General features: G+C 36.3%; 2 protein-coding genes across 3 annotated transcripts in view; one reads left to right on the top strand and one right to left on the bottom strand.

Annotated features, from left to right (window-relative positions):
* The window catches only part of rb1 (retinoblastoma 1), a 92,418-nt gene that overhangs the window by 11,072 nt on the left and 59,691 nt on the right, over positions 1–21,655 (bottom strand). For both annotated transcript variants that reach the window (XM_088639551.1, XM_088639552.1), the window contains exon 18: positions 1,229–1,347. In XM_088639551.1, the coding sequence (XP_088495677.1) occupies positions 1,229–1,347 (119 nt within the window). The remainder of the gene's footprint in view (positions 1–1,228; positions 1,348–21,655) is intronic.
* Positions 13,463–15,770, top strand: LOC148658411 (lysophosphatidic acid receptor 6-like). The gene has a single exon (XM_088639549.1). It carries the CDS (start codon positions 14,170–14,172, stop codon positions 15,331–15,333), a length of 1,164 nt encoding a protein of 387 aa, XP_088495675.1. The 5' UTR covers positions 13,463–14,169; the 3' UTR covers positions 15,334–15,770.

Genomic DNA, 21,655 nt, shown 5'->3' with positions numbered 1-21,655 from the left:
AATTGTCTATTTCTTCGTAAAAGTCTCTCTAAATGACAAAGTCAGCTATGCTGGAATTACTGTGTAGCTCTTATTGCTTGTAGTTTATTTACTGAAGAAAAGATCCTTCAAAACCGGCCTAGAAATATGTTGAACACAACAAAGCTTTACATTAAGCTCAACTACTGAAATTCCTAAGATCAGGTGCTTCACCTGAACTGTCCTTTCCCATTGTATATCAGAGGCTCATTTTCTGGTGAAATAGTTCCAGGACAATGGCAAACACAAAATACTGCATCTGCGATGAATAGCCCTGGTCCTGGGGAGCACACTTTATGTGGCTTTGCATGTTCCTGCATTTTCCAAAAATTCTGAACACATTTTCAATTGTAAGGTGTACAGACAAATTAGAACAAGAGTGGTGAGTTTAACAAGCAGTTCATTCTGCCGTTGCCGTTTGAGAAACCCTTGATTCTCTCCTGTATAACAAATGTTTGTTTGCTCATGTCATCCAGCTCATTATGAAAAATGGTCAATCTTAGAATCGAAAATCACAGAACGCCCTTTCAAATGCATTCTCGCATGAAAGTAATCCACAACACAACCAGCAGCTTTGCAGCTGGCTATTTGGATAGAGAAGCCAAGCTTTAGCTGCTTTTTAATGGAACTCTTATCTCACAATAATGCAATCCATTTTGATGACCATGACAAATCCTTGTATAGCAGTTCAAAAGTACATTCACCAACGTTTTCCCATTAGAGTTAGTATATCTTTGTCATTCCTAGTATCATAGGACTCAAATGTTTGCTGGGCAACTCCACTGCAAAGTACAATGTCCAACTGATACCTGCCCTCAAGACGTCTCTGCAGAAGCACCTCTCCCTCTATGAACAGCCTGCCTTCAAGCTGGTAACGCTACTGGATCCTCTTGCTCTTCAAGACTGCGTAGTGCCCAGAGCAGCTAGCAAACATCTGAGCTCTTCTTTAACTGGAGCACATGCTAGATTTTCTCTACATCCTCCCCAGCCTAACACTGCCCAGGATCCAGCTACAAGAAGAAACAAGTTGTTCTCTTCTATATCAGCCTTTACCTTTTACATCTAGACACAGAACAGAAGTAATATTCTTATATCTGTGCCACACTTCCCAGAAGGGTCTGATCCCCTTGCCATTTGAAATAGGAACATGTGCTCAGTAGCGCTGGACGGATAATTGGGCCAGGAGGATTGGTGAATGGGGAAAACTCACAGGTCTGCGGCAGTGTGGTCATGCTGTAGAAGCTGGTTGAGCATGCCAGGAGGCTCAGCCTGCTCCACTGCACCCTCCTGCTCTCTGGACTGTCGGAGAAGCTCGAACAGAGGGGAGTCCTGCAGAAACAAAGTGAAAAATGTCTTGAAACACTTTTTTTATTTGCACACTTACTTTCAGCCAACTTAACACTTTGTGCAGTGCTTTGATTTTCTGTGTTATCCAGAATCTCACTTCAAGTAGGTCAGCAAATTAAGAGTTTATGTTGTTAGCATGCACTAAATATTCAAATTAAAAATTACTTCCTCCTTGAGATCCAGAGTTACTTCCTGCCTTGAAGATAAGGCTGTGGTTGCCAATAATAGTGAAATTGTACCAAAATTTATTTTGGTCCTATGGACCATTATTTATGGTCCTATTTATATACTGCACCTGAGTGATTAATGAGAAACACTTTTCATTATACTACACACCTGTCTAAGTTTAATGACAAAGTTGAATTGAATTGAAAAAATACAGTAACAAGAGGGGACAAAACACCCTATTCACAAATTGCACCCAATACAAAGTGATGTAAAAAAATATCACCTTTGATTCATAGCTGAATGTAAATGCATTTTTCATTCTTTTGAAAGGTTAAAAATTAAACTCTTGTTTCCAGATTTGTTCATGGTTTTTGCTTGTCTAGTACTGTAATCTAGGTACTTTGAGTAAAACTGTTTAATTATGTGCACTTACCCTTCTTTACCCATATACTGTAAAGGAAGTGCTTTGAATATAAGGGGAATTACACCTAAGCACCTTTACGCACAAGTGACTCATATTAGATGAGCAGGCTTAGATCACAATGAAAGCAAGACCCGACAGACCATGCTGCTGTAAAATGGGATTTTTCCTTGCTTTCCTGGTTGAAGGACTGGGACACCCTCGTATGGAAACTGTATGAGGAGAAAAGCTATTTTCTGATTTTTGACAGAAAAATGTCATGCCACAAGGGGAAGTCTCTTTCCCTGATAAGAAGAGGCTGTCCTGCTCATGCAAGGCATGGACAGACTGTAGTGTTACTGAAATAGTTAAGTACATTCCTCTACTGACCAAGATAAATGAAGTTAATCCATATATTAAGAGACAGATATCACTGAGAAGACTCCAAGCAAAGCCTCCTTTCATTATTGAGTAAAAAGTAAAGAGGGGCCTTTCAAAAAGTTACTTCAACAGAAAAATAATCATTCCAGTTATTGCAAAACACAGTGTAACCTTAATTTTAATTTTATTGAACAAGAGGCAACATGTAGAGTATCAACCCTTTCACACACAAATTAAGGTGCAATTTTTTTAGCACTAAGGAAATGTTTCTCCATTTCCCCCTGGAAAAATGTTACATAACAGTCAACATATTTTAGACATGAATTTCAGTAAAGCAAAATTATGTTAAAACCCAAGACAAATTAGTGATTTCACAATATGTAGCAGATCATGTGTACAAGCCATACAGTATTCCTGAGTAAAGGTAACAAGCTTAATTTTTCACTCATCCCGATAGGATGTATAGAGACTCTATACCAGTGCATTTTAAAGGAAGCACAAAGATATACAAAAGACTACCAGTATGATTGGATGACACTTTTTCAGAGCCCTAAGAGTATGTACTATGACAACAGCTCTCATCCTAATCACACCGTTAAGATCATATACTATAATAGTGTTCCGTACTTTCAGATTTTATGTTTTTGCTCACCTACTTGTTCTTTCACAGATTTAAACTTAGAAATTACCAATATCAACTTTTTAACTCTAACTTGTCAATTAGCTTTTTATTTAAAAACAATCCTGGAATATAATACGCCATGTGGTGACAAGGTACTGTAATGCTACCCATTTAAAAAGAAAGGCAACTATGAATCTTTTGAGCCAAACGTTTTTTCACCTCCTTACATCTTTTATTTAGATTTTTCATAGCTTTTAATAGAAAAAAAAAGATATTACTTAGTGAACATAACATGTTTTTCATTATACAGCTGAGACAACTTTTTCCTTTTAAAGTCTTTTAAATAACTTTATAAATGTAAAAGGCAAAAGCATCAAAGGCAAATACATCAAATTAAAAAAAATACAAATAAAAGACTGCGAATCCAAAGTGCACTGTTACTTTACCACCAAAGGCACTCCTTCCAAGCACCTGAAAGCAGTTCAGTCACTAAAAGAAAGGCGTCTCATCGATGCCAAATTAAAATATTTATGACCTCAGTGAAATTCAGAGTCAAGATATACACAATGTGGACTATTTTCTGTGTTGAGGTTTTCTCTTGCATGAAGCTGTGCTGTCTACTTCAGTTTATCATCATCTTAATCAGAGATCATTTCGTTTGATGCTGAAATCACCACTGTCTAGATTTTTGCGGATGTTTTTACTTCACCAAGGAAACATTTGGGAACAAACCTACCTCCACCCCTTTAAAAAATAAACTTGTCTGCACAAGACTCCATCTTTAAGCACACACTGATCTATACGGGGTGGCATTGTATCAATATTGTTAACAATCCACTACATGGACTCATTTAAAGAAGCACTTGTCACTTAACTGACTTTAAAGCGTGAAATTACAAGGCCCAGGCATGCAATTTACAGATATATTGTTATGAAAATATATACTTAAATTCAAAAGAGAAAACTAAATGTCAAGGTTTACTGCATGGGTTGATTCTTAAACTCTGAAGAGCATAACACACATTTATATTCAAGGGCATCAAATGAAAAATAATTTGGAATAATTAAATAATAAAATAAAGAAATAAAAATAAAAAAACAGCTTAGAAAGTTCAGAAAACATAAGGGTGTAAACTCAAGTCAGTCTGAATTTCTCAGAAAATCAAGAACAAATTCTTGATGAACAAACTACTGCCACTGAAATGAGAAATTGAAGCTCAAAAATGTGTCTTAAGAAATTAAAGCAGTCAATTTCACAATGAGCTCTATATCAACCTCCCCAAAGTGCTATGTAAAGCAAATGGGGTGATAATCAGCTGCAGTGGTACTCCAAAATGTACGAGAAAGACAAAGATGCAGCAAAAATAGACGTTTCCCTCCAACTGAACCAAATTATGACGGAAGAAAAAGAGCATAAGCATTCAAAACAAATACTAAGGAAATGGAAGGGACAGAACATTATAATATAAAGAATAAATTGCTCAAGGTCAGCACTGCCTGAGTGGAAGTCTCTTGTATGTTTACAGTAAATTGGTAAAATGGCAGGGGAAGCCTTCAGGAGAGCGAGATGCAAGATTAAACAGGAAACTGATATTCTTCTTTGTTAGGTGTTGAAAACCACAGAATAAATCTGGGTCCAAGCTGTTTAACAGTATGAGGCTTGGCATCTGTTGCTGTATATATATAATGAGACTGGGTGAAGAATGGGACACTCTTAAATCACATCAAATTGCAGAACTTGTTCTTATGGCGTGTAGGAGTATTACATTTTGACAGTGCAAAACGTGCAGTGTACACAGTGTAGTCCGGTGCTCTTGATCATCTTCAGAACATGTTCAAATACACCACTATTTTCTTGTGTTACTATTACTAAACTCCTTTATTTTTATGGTTGTAATACTAATAAAAACATTTTTTCCAATTCCAAAATCAAAAACAGTCCATTTGACTTGTTAGAATCAATTCCATGAAGCTCCTGAGAGGCAGAAGTACTTCTGTATCAAAACAGAATTCTGCAATTTGAAAAGATAGCCGATGTATCAATCATATTTCTTTTCAATCTATACTAAATTCCTCATACTTTTCAGCAAGCAATACAAGTCAATTCATTCAGCCATTTTCACACACTCATGTTATATATAGTATGAAAATGAATACTAACAGACATTTAGCATGCACAAAACCCACATTCTAGTACACCTCCATCTGCTTCAGCATAAGGCTGACATCAAAAAGTTCAAATAGGTATCTGTGGTACATGCATAAGAAAGACGGAAACAAGATAAAACATTTTGATACCCACACTACTGAAACCAAAAGCATACTATAATTTTTTTAAACGTATGTAATATGTAAATATCAGAAAGCCTAGTGATATTAACATCATTATCTGCTGTTTGAAAAAGAAACATGAAATATGTTTTTAAGAATGTGCCATGATAAGAATAAGGCTTAAAAAAAAGACAACCAAAAGCAATTTTCAGAGCTTGATGGTCAATATCTAAACTGGCTTTCAGTCGCACTGGTAAGATCTAGTAAGACTAATTTCAAAGTAATTTTTGTAAAATATGCTATAGCAACTTTCACTATGTATTGTAACCACTGTGGTCTTCTATATTAAAAGTGTAATTTGGAAAAGATCGTATTTTGTAAACATTTATCTAATTTCCTCATGACTTTGCAACCCAAAGGAGAATGCTCTTGTATCTTTTACAATGTAGAACAGAAATTGATTAAGTAGTCTAAGTGCTAGCCCAATGTGACACGCTTGGCCTCCATCGCACAATAAAGTACATATCTGAACTGCTCTGTAAACTGTATCCTTCCTTGACCCTAAAAAAATTAGAGTAAGACACCTTTATCCAACTCCCTTTGCCAAGTCATTTCTAAGAGCATCGCCCAGAACAGTGGTTCTTAACTTTTTACTGTAACTTGCACCAAATGTTATTGCACCCCTTATCAAAAATCATCGAAGTCAGTCAGTTTAAACCTAGAATACATCATAATTACAGAATGAAAGTTAATTATTTCCATTTTTAAGTTTACCTTAAAATACCTTCCTTTAATCATAGTAGTATTACTTACAGTACATGCCCGTCCTTAGTTTTAGAAAGGTAAAGGTAAATTTGGCACATCTCGCGCCAGAAAGAGCATCTCGCAACCCCAGGAGGTGCATGTAACCCAGGTAAAGAAGAACCACTAGGAACCATTAGGAAACAGTTTACCACAAATGCAAAGAACATACCCCCCAGTAACCTCATTCAAGTTAATCACAAGTAACAACAGGAAAAAAGGCTTATGTCTGTGCAACGTACGAAGTATAAATTCACAGCTATTGAAGTGAATTTCCTGTTGATGTAAATTACAAAGCAATTTCTTGATACCTAAATAAGCCAGTGGATTAAAAAAATGGCCTTCTAGAAATAATCAGCAGTTGTTTTTAACTAATATCCGAGATGGTTGGCTTGAATAACTGTAATCAGACTTACACTGCTTTTTTATGAGAGAGAATCAGCCTTAAGATGTCAAACAGTTCTAATGTTTTAAACCAGCCTGCAACAGGTTACACAGTTTCTTCAGAAGTGAAAAATTACACAGAAAATGGTTATCCCAGAGCCCACTTTAAACTAGACTGTTTCATTTCGTAATATTACTGATTCCCTCAAATCTGGTCTTGAAAGGAACCTATTCACAAGACAGACTTCTCTTAGAGATAGGTTGGGACAAATTAACTTAAGTTTTAAAACACATTTCCTATGTTTTTTTGTAAACAAATAACATTCAATATGAAGAACTTTGTATGATATCATTTGTGCATAGTGTTTTCAATTATTTTTCTTGTTACTCCCTATGGTCACAACTTTGGGGCCTTAATTAAATTGTTAGGTTTACTGAAGAAATGAAAAACAAAAACAAAAGGGAACATTTTATCTGACTGTTGGGTCTCAGATTAATATGTTGACATTATATACTTATCACAATTTACAACAATTATCTTATGGTCCCATTGGGATTTAAAAACCCCCAAATATGACCTTTTCTCTTTTCAGTGGGAGCAGCAGATAGAAAAATCACAGGCTGCTACATGTCACCTGGAACATGAAACCTGGAACTTTTTGCTATAAACAATCTAAATTCTCAGAGAAAACAAAAACAAGAGGATTGGTATTTGATCTTACCCCCTTGTAGACAAAAAGCACAAAATGTCTAAGTCGCACACCCAGCAGTGAAAGGCAAATGGGGAATAAAACAGAGGGTGTTTGATTCCTATCCTGCCCACTCTATAAAAGAAGGCAGAGAAACTGATTACATCTGACCTTTTAGTTTGTTGTGTGGGCGAGAGAATCATTTGTGACCTGCCACCCTAAAACCAAGATCTTTAAGGTCAAACAAAGACAGTTAAAAGCAGAGCTGTAAAGACGCTGCAGTAAGTACTGTTATCTTGAATCATTTTTCAGATTACTGTATAACCTTATAATTAATTACATGGCAAGAACTGATAGGCATCACCTAGAATTTACTAATCAATAAACAAAATTATCAGATCAACTAGACAACTAATAGGTCATATGTGATTTACACATATTCCCTTTTAGCAGGATCTCAGTTAGATATGAACCAAAGGACAGACTACAAGATGGATATAAAAAACATTAGTAGCAGACTATGGGCCTCATCAGAAAACCTCCTATGAACAAGCCCCTTTCCCTAGTCAAATAAAGTTAAAAGGAAGTTTTAAAGAAGAAGCTTTAAAGAAGCTGCAGTAAATACTGTTATCTTGAATCATTATTCAGATTACTGTATGAGAGTGGATGAGGAGAACTCTGCATAGCCCGCACCTTTAGAAAAACACAAAACTACAGGACTTGTAGCCACAGACAAAAAAATATTCCCTCATTTTCAGTGTAGTCATGGTGATAAGGCAGATCCCATACCACCTCAGACCTTCTACAAGGAAAAAAGCATGCACTTCCAAAAACTGAGCCCTCCCTGGGGGCTGACTGATTGTTCCCATAAAACCAGGAGTTCTGCAAGACTTCAGGTTTCAGCTTGTTCACCGTGTTGGAGTACAATATTGACGTTACACTTGTGACTAAGACTGTTTCCTAAGCAGTATGAGCCTTCAAATCCCCGCAGGGTTCCAGTCAGCCTGTCAAAGTATATGATATGGGGCACGTATAACAAGTCGATACACAGGCTTGGTTTTATTCACTGCCTTTAAGAGAATAGGGAGTTGTCTATGTTCTCACTGCTGTTTCTTTTCAGGGAAAATAATCCTCTGAAAAATCACGATTTGGTGTGCACTGGTGCAACTAACCTTAGATACTAGAATATACAAAGGGGCATAACAAAGCATCATTTAACAGAGCTAACGAGGCATCACAGATGAGCTAGTATAAAACTAAATATATTGTCTGCCTAGCAATGAGTTTTGCAGGTTTTGAAACACCACACAACTATACTATCCAACTGTTTACTACAGCCCACGGGATTACAGCATTCAACATGCAACAGCTGTACCATAATCTATAAGCCATCTTGGAAAACAGCTTTAGACATATGAAGACATAAGGGAATAACCAATGTAAAACACTCTGGCTTAGTTATATAAACATATTCAACAGCATCTGTTATGCTTGAGTCCACTTGGATGTTAGGATGTTAAAAAAAAGAAAAGAAGTTAAAAAAGAAAAAGTTTGTGGTATAATGTATTAAGTATAGCAGGTGATGTAATATAAATGAAAGGAGGGGAACTTATTTTATACTTTTTCCTGTTTTTACCACTTGTTACTGAACTGGTTTAGCACTGAAACTAATGTAGCCACACTTTAAAAAAGTTTAAGAAGCATCAGGTTTAAGAGTTTCTCACTGGAAAATCTGTCACTCAAAGGTTACTTCTTTCATTCAAATTTAGGTAATCCCAAGCTTTTAATTATGAATTCATCAAGAAAGAATAAGATGAATAGTAAATTGCATATCTATGATTTCAGGACTCAAGATAAAATAGTGATGATCCACATGGAACCCAACATGTACCAACATGTCACCTGTATTTACAATGGCTTCACCAACATTTATACTGGTTTGGCTACTATTTAATGTTTAGAGAATATGCATTCACAGAGAAGGAAAATAACAGGTCAAAAAGTGAATATTTGCCCACAGCCTTATTAGCGCTTGATCAGGACTTTGCATGTATTTCAAAACACTGCAGAATATACAGCAGCCCAATCCTACTTAACTACACAGAACTACGCTCTAAATCCTGCTATAAAATTAATACTATAGGTGAAATGGTCCTTGAAACACACATACTAACGAGCCAAAATATTAGGAACATTCAACAAACAAAATCGCACGGGATCTTCAGAGCTCGATCAGGTTTTTGTGTGTATTCGACAATGTTTTGAAACATAGCAGCCTAATCCTAATCTACTTTTAAGTGGGTAATACCGTGTGCTTCAAAAGTCAACCACACATTGCCAGTTACTGTAAGAGGTAACTTGCGTTTCTGGATTCTTGTAATAGTTTGGTCAGTCAGGATACTAATATGCAATACCTACATCATTACTTAACAGTGACTGCACATGAATAATGTGCCTGAACTTTAAAGACATTAAAAAGGTTCTCTCTAGTACAATGTTCCGATATAAATAAAGAACTAAATCTCATGGAAAAAAAAAAACTTTTATAGCATGTTTTCTATGATTTAAAATTAGACTTTAATTAATTAAAAACTTAAAAATTCATTAAAAGGACTTTTTTGCAGATGGTGCACTGATATTAGATTTAATTGATATGACATACGTAAGTTATGTTGATTAGCCTTAACTACAGTAGTAAAGAAATGTACATCTTTTTAACTGATATGATTAAAATAACTTTCAGAATGAATAATTAAAAAGTGAGTCAGATGTTCCGTCATCAGAATGACCCTCCTGACCACCTGCCAGTCAGATTCCATGAGTTCCTCCTGTGAGAAAAGCTAGTTTATTTTACTGTAAATGGAATGTCACAAACATTAATTGCTCAGCTGAAAAGAAACTAGCTTTCAATTTCAATATGAAGAAAACTTCTCTCGCCAATATGTGTGGTCTTCCATGTAATTGATGCTTCCCTCAACTTGTTTGTATTTTCACAATGATCCTGATCAATCAAACCTGATAGCTCACATATGTAATCAAAGGTTTGGATACTAGTAGTTACAGCCAAAATCTTATTATGAAACTTAATTAAATTCTCTCACTAATGAGTTGCTCTATAATGCATCATTAGATTGGTTTAAATGAAGCAACTGCTATAATAAAGGTCATCACTCACTGTAGAGATTACCCTGTAAACACAAAGTTGTTGCTACCTGATTTATACACATGGAAATCCAAAATGTCATTGTTGAGGTCCATCTATAATTCATTTTAGAGGAAGGAAATACAAAACCAATTAAAAGTCTAAATAAAACTACATACACCAGCTGTTTGACACCTTAATTTTGAAAGATTACAAAATATATTATGCAAAATGAACTACTTTTTCATTGGAGATATACAAATCAAGAATTCAGTCATGCAATGTGTAAAATGTAAGAAACCCAGAGGCTTAATTCACCTGGTTACGAGTCCTACTAATGCTTATGATGTCAATCAGTTACTGAACAAAGGGAATTTTCCATTCAACTTGTTTTCAGTTCCTGCCTGTGCCTTAAAAAACAGTATCCATCCAGTTGTATGGCACCACGCACCACAAAATGACTTTTGTGGCCTGTCTGCTTGAATGCAGACAATGCAGACTTTTTCTAAAGACAAATCAAGCTTGCTGTTGTCACAAACTGCCCCTACAGAACAGCAAACCTATGTTTCAAGTGTTCCTCAGTTTTGAAAAATGTATTTTAGCATTTATCACGGTTTTCCTCTAAAAACCCAAAGCACTTTACAATGTTGCAACTCAAATGACTCATTATGCCACAGACTTGCAATATCTAGAAGATCTTGTGTTCCCTCCTACATTAGTTCTCAAATCTGGTGTACACACTTTCCTGTGCATTTAAACATAATGGCCTTTTAAAAAAAACAAATCCCCAGATTCAAATAAACTCAAGTTGACCTCTGACTCCCTACCCTCTAAAAAAAATCAAATATGTTCTTTACTTACTTGATCAATGCCAACACTGACCATGTCATTCTGTTGGGTCTTCACCTCTAGAAGGTAAAATTCTTTTTGTTACTACAGTGAAAGAATAACTATTCAAAAAGTTCACTTTTTTCACTGTAATTGTAATGCTAACCAAAAGGAAAAGTTCACAGCGACTTCCCGTACCAGACTACGAGATTAACAAAGCTGGGCAAAAGAGAGATATTCCCCAAGAGTAAAGACAGATGTTTACGTTGACATTAAAATTCCTCAAATTCTAAGACCTGTTTCATTACAGCCCATGACAAACCTTCTATCACTGGAAATATAAGAAACTCTTCAAACTTTCATCCCCAGTTATCCACAGGGGGTTTATACTGTCTGGAGATAAACCACACCTCAGATTCAAGTCATAAAAACATTACCACTTGTGAGGAATAGTTGTATGGATCAGGAAAGGTAATAGATGACCTGTCAATTAAAGCAGTTCACTGTAGAACAAAAAAAATGGTCAAATGCCTGAGGTGTCTCCAGATACTTGGCGAGGATTTGAATTTAAATCAAGGTATGGTTTCTCAACCAATACCCCACCCCTATTTTCCTAAGAACAAGTCTGAAATGCCTCACAAGCATGACTGCCAAGTTAACAACTGTGAGACAAGTGTTACAAGCCGTTTCTGTAATTTTAGGTTAAGTACAATTACAAGAGAACCAACAAAAAAGAAGAGAACCAATAATAATAATGATAAATACCGAGGAAATTTAACAATATAAAACCAAAAACACCAAGACAACCATTCTACACAAAAGCTTCAAACCTCAACATTTATTTTGTAAAATGAACCTGTTATCAAAAGTAATTGAAGCTCTGTCAGTGGTAACCCTGTTTTTAACATTTTACTGTGCCTTACATGAGTGTTGTTTTTTTCTACTCAATAAATCGTTACATACAAATTTACATATAAAACTGAAATATGCAAAAAGCTTTGGGAAATGTCTTTGTTCATTTAACAACGGGAAAGAGTGGCTTTCCTGCCAAAAGGCTGTTGTCACTCTTGTCAGGTCTTGTTCAAATGAGGAAAAAGACATCCAACTTATTATACAAATTACAGGTTCAGTTCATCTAAATCCTGTACGCGTTATCTGTTAGATGTACTTTGTTTTTTACCTTATTAACTGAGGGTGAAACTGTAAAATTATACACCTATACTTCCATGTATCCACCTATCATTTCTGAAATCTCTAGCAAAACAATTATGAAAATATCTTGCTTTTTCAGACTATTCGGGGTCTTTAATGTGGGAAGGTACTGCAGGTAGTCCAGTGGGCTGAGGAGAAAGCAGGAGCTTAGCTCAGCCCCTTACTGTGTGATCTGTGAGGCTCAGGGTAGGGAAGTCATGCTTCGTAGTCCCTAGTATTTCCTTACACGAAAACGTAAACTAAGGTTTTAAATAAAAGCAAAGCACAAATTGCTGACCCACTGTCCATCCTTTGTACAGCTGCAGAGAACACAATCAGCTCAAATTATTAGGGCTTATTATTTCTGCAAAGCACAAAACAAGCTGCTTTTGTTAAAGAGCTTACAATTAACTACTTGAGAATTCAAGAAACTTTTGGTCAGAGGGATTTACTTTCCTGATTGGAACCATAAAAACTGCTAAAATTAAAAAAAAGAGTAAATTCAAAATGACGTGAAGACAACTCCACCACCAAAACATTAATTTCTTTAAATTAAACCCTCCTTGTTCCTCTGCAGCTTGCATGCTGATACAGTAATCGAAGAATAAATTATCTTAAACTTAGTTTCAGACAAGCAACATGCTGTATGAAAACAAATGAAAGTTCTAAATAGAAAATAAAGCTTTCCCAGTCTTAATACATTTCCTCCACTAAGAAAAATAAAATAAAAAATGAAAACAAAAAACATGGGTGGGACTATTCATTTTTTTTTCAGCACTTTGCTTCTCTTTGTACTGTAACATTATAAAGCACTGAAAAACTTAATTGCTATAGTTTTATGTAGTTGTATTGCTTGTATTAATATAAGCAGCAACAGCTGTTTTACACATAAAAGTTAAAAAAACAGAAAAGCAATAGAGGGTTAAACCAAGATCTCACTCTTGATGAAGGGCGTTTAAAGAATCTCAGTTTTAATCTTTGTGCCTCCAGGACTGCAGGTGATCTTAAAAACACTCCTGAAACACAATGCATCTGATGAAAACATCTGCACCTTTAGTGGGCAGGGACAGCTTTGGTAAACAAAGGGCCTGAGGCTTTTTTTCCCCCACCTAGCACACATTATCACAGTGCAAACAAAAAGGGGAGAGTGGGCGGGGTTTGCTAACTCCACTCCTCCAATTCCCTTGACACTTTTCCTGTGATGTCACATCCCCAATGAAATAATCCTTCATTCGTTTGCCTCCTAATGGGAGAGCAACACAATGACTCAGTCTGCTTGCTTAAGAGAAAAGAAAACCTATTGAGCAAGCAAACCCAGACTTTACAACAGCAGCTCTGGGTGAGCGCTCACTGTAACTGCCTCAAACCACTGGATACAGACCTGGACCTGTTTTGAAGTTTAAAAAAAAAACTTCTTGGAACTGCCTCGCATGCTTGCTGAACTTTACAGCAGAGAAGCTAAAGATCTCCACACACCCTAAAAGGAGTCAACACTTTTGTGAACATTTAAACAAACAAAAAAAAAGTTTGCCTACACAAATTTTAAAAGGAATACAAAAAAGGGTTTTTCTTCACTACAGGAGGAAGAAAGCAATTCTCATCTCTGTGTGGATACAGGTACTGTCTTTAAGTTAAATCTTTTTTTTCTGGATCAAGAAAAAAGAAAACGCAAGAAACCTTTGAGCTTCTGTCTTGTAGCTTGATCTGGCAGGGGGCTTTGGACGGGGGGGAGGGGAGAAGGCACTGCAGCACAACCTGTAAGCTGCAAAGCAATGCTCCTCCAGCTGAACGGAACCTTCTGCAGGATTCATAATTATTGGCCCAATTGGGAAAACAGTGCATTTGATTTGTAACATTTCTTCTTAACAGTATTTGATCTGCCTATATATTGACTTCAGAAAAGGCCGTCTGAGAAGACTGGGGATTCATGCTGAGTCCTTTGCTGCTAGTTTTTTCATACGTTTCAATTCACACTGGATTTAAGGCTGAGGGATACTACGCTAAGACAAAGATCCAAATGAATCAGTCAATCGCAGACATCATGACAGCAACAGAAGGCAGTTCAAACAGCTCAAACTGTACAAAGTATGACAACTTCAAGTATACTCTGTACACCTGGGTGTTCAGCATTGTTTTCATCATGGGGCTCATCTCCAACATGGCAGCCATGTACATCTTTTACTGCACCCTGAAGCTGCGGAATGAGACCACCACTTACATGATGAACCTGGTGGTCTCGGACCTTCTATTCGTTCTGACGCTGCCTTTCCGCATCTTTTACTTCATCACCCAGAACTGGCCGTTTGGCTCATTCCTCTGTAATCTTTCCGTCTCCCTATTCTACACCAACATGTATGGCAGCATCCTCTTCCTCACATGCATTAGTGTGGACCGATTCCTAGCCATTGTGTACCCATTTCGCTCAAGGATGTTGCGCACCAAACGCAATGCCAAAATCGTATGTGTTGCTGTCTGGGTGCTGGTTCTGGCTGGGAGCCTGCCCTCGGGGTTCCTGCTGCACCCCACAGACCCAAACCACAACCAGACACAGACGTTTTGCTTCGAGAACTTCTCGAACAAACAGTGGAAGGTGCACCTCTCCAAGGTGGTCATCTTCATTGAAACCGTGGGCTTTCTCATTCCTCTCATTCTCAATGTGGTCTGCTCAGCCATGGTCCTCCAGATACTCCGCAGGCCTCGGACCTTGAACAGGGGCAAGCTCAATAAAACAAAGATCCTTCGCATGATTGTGGTGCACCTTTTCATTTTCTGCTTCTGCTTCATCCCTTACAATGTCAACTTGGTCTTCTATGCACTAATGAGGACTCAGATCTTGAAAGGCTGCTCCATAGAGACGGTGGTGAGGACCATCTATCCCATTGCTCTCTGTATTGCTGTTTCCAACTGCTGCTTTGACCCCATCGTGTACTACTTCACCTCTGAAACCATCCAGAACTCTATAAAGCGCAAATCTGAATACAGCAGGTCTTATGACAACAAGTTCTCTGAAGCCTTGCAGTCAGAGAGCTACATCCAACAGAGCCTGCGGACTTTGAAGGCCAAAGTCTTTCAGAATGAATCTAGTGTTTGAGGTTCCAGAAAGAGGCTGAGTTGGGTAAATACAGGCTGCCGAACTGAACTGAGGAGTATGGGAAACACACTTTCATTTCCAGACCATGGTGATTAAAACTGGACCATCTGAAAAGGAATGTTTCTTAATGGCAAAGGTTTACCACCTATGGAATGCATTTCATTTAAAAAAATGCTACTTAGGAAGTTGAACAGATAAACCTAAAATGGATTACACGTCTGGAAATGGAGGTACTGTAAGAATGTATTTAATTTACTAGGTCTATTAGTAATTCATACACCATTTCCAGAGTATGACTATTTAAACTCAATGAGCAACTAAATGAAAATGTCCTTTATTTATTTATTTTTGTATGTTTTCTGAGAAGCCACAGTCAATTTTTAATAAAAAGGGGACTGAAAAAATGTTCAGCTATCGTTTTTAGTAAAAAGTGAAAAGGTTTTTTTCAATTGCGTTGATCGGTAATCGTGTGCCTTTTTCATTGTATGAAAAGCTCCAGTCATGAAGCTTGCCGAACTATTGAGGGCAAAGTTTGCTTGACAATGATAAAATAGTGTTTACAATATCTGTCAATAATGCTTTGACTTTAGTCATTTAGTCAGGACTTGTTAGACAAGAAAACTGAAATCTTGAACTGCTTCATTTGACATACCAGCAAATTTTGTATTTAAACAGAAGTACAACTAACAAAAATGCTCCTTTAGGGTGGACACAAGTATTTAGCTGTACAGAGAAGTATGGTGAAGCATAAAAAAGGAGAGGTTAATTCCATGCTAAAAAGCTGGTATTAACTTGTAGAGACCTGCAGACTTGATTGCTGCAATGTTTATTAACGTGGAATTAACCTCTACCTTTCCATCTCAAATTACACGCTGGCCTAGCTCCTCACAAAGTGTAATGTCGTTTCTTGCATTAACAGGTAAAATTAGTTATCTTATTGAAGAATCACAGATTTTCAGTGCTGTCAAAATATTTATACATTTCTCTTAGAAATCATAGTCGTGTCTATATTACTGCTAAACTAATCTATAGATCTATAGCAAATACACACAATGGCATTAGTTAAAGAATTGCTCTAAAGAACTGATTATACACATTGGACACATTGCAATAAAATTCCATATGTAATGTTACATTCTCAAGTCTTTCAGAGATTCACTATAAATTACTGAACAATCCTGCCTTTACAGGGTGGGTCTAACTACATGGACTGATTTGTCCCAGCACACTAAGAACCTTTGTAGTTGGTATTCTGAAAAATCAAAGAAATTAAAATTAACCTTTTATTAACTGTCTCAAATACAGTTTGCTGATGGGATATGTAACAAATCAACACAGCGCTTTTCTTAATGATGAAAAGCAGATTCATTTTACTTGTTCCCTCAAAAACATTTTTGAAAAACTGGTCCATATGAACACCAGTAATAAGACTATTTAAGAAGACTTCAGATCACAGCAGTTTAGCCACAAGGTACAGTTACCCAAGAGTCACTACTGATTAACCAAGCAAATAGTCAAATACAGAGTGGGAAAACCACAAAATACTCAAGTGAAAAACCATCACAGTTCTTTAAAACTATACGTTTCAATAAGGTACACTTATATAATCTTGAATAGAGGTAACATTTTGTAGCTTAAAAAATGTATTTAAAAATAAGGCTGCAAAAGATGGCATACGTTTTTATGAGGAAAAGACTTTTCTTCACTTTATTATTCTTTACTGTACTGACCCTGCTGTTCTGGGTACAAGAAGCACCTTGCCCCTGCAGATAAAATGACTAGGTGCACATGAAGATGCTGATCTTGACTGAAGTTCAAAAGGGAGTGCCTAATTGTGCATAATCAGTGTACTTCTGGCATGAAAAAGAAAGAAACAAAAGTAATCTTGGCATTAATACTGAACAAGCACATAACACCTAACCAGAATGTTCTTGGTTTAAACAGGTCAGCATAATACCATGACTGGCTGACAGGATAAATAGCTAAATCCAGTGAACATATGGATATTTGAGGACACGCACATATCGTTAGGCCTCCTGACTTACATGTACAGTAGGTATAATGGGCAGCTCAAAGTGGCAGATAGAATAATGCGTTTTCAGAAAAGGAAGATAACATGGGGAAATAAGGTTGTTCCAAATTGCTTTAAAAGAAAGTTTCAAGTTTTTAAACAGTTTCACCTTAATCCTTTGCCCCATAAAAACATCCAAAAACGTCCAATAGGTTAAGCTATTGAGATTTTTTTATTGCTAAGTTGCAGACTTTAAATGGTTTTAACATTTTACCATGAAAAAACTGTGAGAGATCAATTTGTTCTTAATAGGAACCACCTGATAAGTGTGAAAATCTCTGGTTTGACAGCCAGAGGGAGTCTACTTTATTTGCTATTCTGAAAGGCCTGGATTACAATTTGGAATTAGTCCCACCTTTGCCTATGGTAGCAAGGCCTAACTCACCCAGTGCATAAACAGGTCTTCTGTGCTACTTACAAAAGAAGCTAATTCTTGACATTACATCAATAAATTTGCAACACTGATAAATCTACTTTAAGTGTCTACATACATGCTTTTGTAAGTATTAAATTGGATAATGCTGCTGCTATAATACCACTTTGCATTTTTAAAACAGCAAGTGTGTGCAGAAAAAAGCTTTTTTGACAATGCAACAAAAAAATTAAACAATTTGAACTGTGAGACTAAAGGACCATTACAAAAGAAGGTACAACAAAAACAAATTACTATGCTGAGATAATGATGGTTTAGTACATGATCAGAATTTTTTTTTGTGTTAGAAACCATCACAGTGACCCTTCGGAAGTCATAATGGTGACTGTTAAAATGAATATTTGCCGGATCTTTATTGAAGAACTGTTTTTCCAAAGCAATCTACAGTAGGTGCAGACAATTATATACGCTAAATCCTGAATGACTTTAATCTGTTGCTTTGTAAATCACTTATATTTTTAAGGTCAAATTGGTCAAAATCACTGAAGTGGTTTAGTCTGCATATTTGTTGATTTCTCTCCATAGAAAAACTTATAGGTTAAAAACAAGATGTTGACAACTAGTCACAACCAGTGACTTTAAAGTGACTTACTTTCTTCAATTAATGGAGGTAAACAGTTATATCAGTGAGCAAAATATAGGTAAAAGCAGCACAGGACAGCACTACATAGCAAACCACAGGAAGTAGATAAAACCAAGTAAATAAAGAAGGAAAAACATATCAAACTGCAAAACTACTGTGCAGATAGAGCACAGCAAGCATTTATAAGCTGAGGAGTGTACATAAACTAAAATGGCTTCATTTAATCTTCAATGGCTCCAAGAGCACTGGGGAGAAAAAAAAACAGGAAGCAGCCACAGATGTGGACTGTGCCCTGGATTCCACTGGTGGCATGTCAAGGCGTTCCTTCACTAAAGTTTAATTTTATTAATGTTTAAGACTCAACCTGCTATGCTGTAGGGAGGTGGGCTCCTCCCCAGGCCTTTCTAAGGCTAAAACTAATGCTCGTCGAGCTACTTGTTATAAAAATGGAAATCATTTTAATAGCCTTTAGTCTGATCTAGAAGTGCCATATAATTTGACATGAGTCATTAAGATATTCACAATGCAAACAAGTAATTCAGAGTGAAGGGCTGAATGCTATGAAGAAATGAACAGTACAGGTGAAACAGGAACAGATGTTGCTTGAAGGGATACTGTCTATATACAAATCCAACTAAAATTTTAATAAAAGAGCACCTTTGGTTTATAAACAGGGAGGCATCATCAGGCAACATCTAACCATGCACTAGACTATTCAAGGAATTCAAAGCCAGTTTCCAAAATATTACAATGTTAAGCTCATTCACCATCTCCGTATCCTAGGTAATGTTTTGTTTGATGACCATGTTGAATGATTTCTTAATGTTTTGAGCCAACTGAAACCTTAGACTAAAATTAACTAAAGTTCTTATTCTCGGCAAGGTATGTTTATACAGGGTGTACCAAAACACAGCGTGTAACCTTGGAGAAGAGAAAGAAAACATGTGAATTGCCCGCTACCTTGACATTAAACAGATTAAAAAGAGAATGTAAAAGAAAATAATGCAGCAAACAGAAAACATTAATTGTGGCCCTGCGGCCTATATTTCAGGGGGAGGCTGCCACATTCAAATCTTAAAAGCCTCTGACCTATATCTGTTGTAAACTGCAAGGGAACAACCACACTATTTTTTGCCATTAGATTAGCACTAGCTAAGGGTCAGTACTGCTGCTGATGAACTTTTCATTCTTGTTTCCCCATAAGTTTACTAAAAATATTAGTTAACACGTTCAGCTGTACTATATAAACGTCAGATATATACTTCCCACCACGTAAAGTTTACACCTGAAGTCAAAAAGTCTGCATGATGCTAGCACTGGAGATAATACCAAAGTGATGTAAAGCAATTTGGCTTTAGCTGTACTGCAGTTCATTCACTCAAGATTCAGTGAATAGTTGGGTAACTCGCTGCTAAAGATAAACATACACAACTCTACAGTAGCTGTCCTCTGGGTTACTGGGTCACAGTACAAAATTGACAGAACCCTGTGAAAAATGTGACAGCTGTTTAAAAATAAAGAAGCCCAAAATCAAGCCGGTACAGACAGGTCTGCATATCATCATCTTTAAGTACACAAATAAAAAAATGGGGTTCAATGTCAGTTTTCTCTAACAAAGTCCCGGGTGGCCCCATTTAATGTTTAGAATCACTACTGTTTTCATACGACTCAGACTTCATCCAGCTGCAGGTAATAAGCTTAAACTTTTTGCAGTCAATTCCCAAATGAAAATAACCATCACTGTTGTAAGATAAAGGAAACTAGTAGTGTTGATTATCTATTTAATCGGCTTCTTAAAAGGAAGTCAACTGTTAAATCAAATTGGGCTAACAAAATGACCTAACTTTTAAGTCAAAAGTTTCAAATGTTGTACAGCAATACAAATCAAAAGGGTTTTTACCAAAATCTTATTTTGAAATATTCTTTAAAATTGTCAGTAATTTCTGAGAAAAATATTTACACATATAATGAAAAAAACTAATCCTGACAATCATTGCAATTTTGTTGAAGCTGAACATATTGTACCAACCAGCATGTACAAACTTCCTAATTCTGATCAAACTAGATAATTACGTTTACATTTCATCTTAATTACTGAGAAACTACTGATGTAATGACTGTATTTAAGTCAACTGAAGTTTGACTAAATTCTTGACAATTTAACATCTACATCGACATCCCATTATAAATTAATCAAAATTAACAAAATGTGTTATAATAATTTAAATTGTACAATTAATGCCATTCAAAATCATAGTCGTGAAGACAGCCCCAATGAAGAACAGTCTTTCCCCTCAAACAACAGAAAGTGTCAGTTGGTTTCATGAAAAACCAAAGAAAAATGTTTCAATACAGCAGAGTGGTAAACCACATATGAGAAGAGAAGATAATAAATACCAGGTTGAAAGAAAAATGAATGTTTAGATGTCAAATAAGTTGAATACAAATCTGAGAATCATTAATTGAAAAATCAACCATGAATTCAATACATGTATGACAATTTCTTAAAATCATGAAAGCTGTCTTAAAGAAACCAAGTTCACTTGTTATGCTAATTTCCCTTGTAAATGTAAAGTCCCTTTAATACTTCACAGACCGTAGTTGATTGCAGTGTTACTGCATGATCTTATCAGATCTGTGAAGCTAAGCAGGGCTGGTCTAATTCAGTACATAAGCAGTGCCCCAGTATGTTGAACGAGGCATATAAACTACACTACATACAGTATGTGCCGTAGGAGGTGTCATCCTTCAGACGAGACATTAAAACGATGTCTTGACTACTTGGTTGTAAAAAGATCCCATTACACAGCTAGTAACGCAAGTGTGATGTACCAACATACTGGTTGAATGCCACTCTTAGCATGCGTAATTTAATCTGTTTAAACTTAACCCATAATTCAGTCAGGGGATCAACTTTTACACTTGATACACAGTATAGTGGTGCTGCTGGTGCAAAATAGTTGCCATATATAGAATATATATAAGAATACTGCACTTCAGCAGTGGATAAAATGGGACCCCAGCAGAATGGCAAGCGCTATATAAATGCAAAGAATTCTAAGCACCCATGAACCAGTGTTAAATAAAACAAAACCTGGGCATTAAGCATAACTATAAATGACGTAGGTGAATTATACTTGAAACCATAACCAAGTTAGTTAAAACTTTGCTTGCAGTTTATAAAGCTTTGTACCAGATGTTCCGTTGCAGAGAGCCAATGTGGTCTACATAAGAT

This window comes from Lepisosteus platostomus, chromosome 7, assembly GCF_059453375.1.
Source record: "Lepisosteus platostomus isolate fLepPlt1 chromosome 7, fLepPlt1.hap1, whole genome shotgun sequence".
Classification (NCBI taxonomy): Eukaryota; Metazoa; Chordata; class Actinopteri; order Semionotiformes; family Lepisosteidae; genus Lepisosteus; species Lepisosteus platostomus.
Note: the sequence above shows the minus strand (reverse complement) of the source record. Positions and strands in the feature narration are given on the sequence as shown.

Bases quoted from the DNA above. Each gene is read 5' to 3' on its own strand.
- LOC148658411 (XM_088639549.1), top strand. From the start codon at position 14,170: ATGCTGAGTCCTTTGCTGCTAGTTTTTTCATACGTTTCAATTCACACT.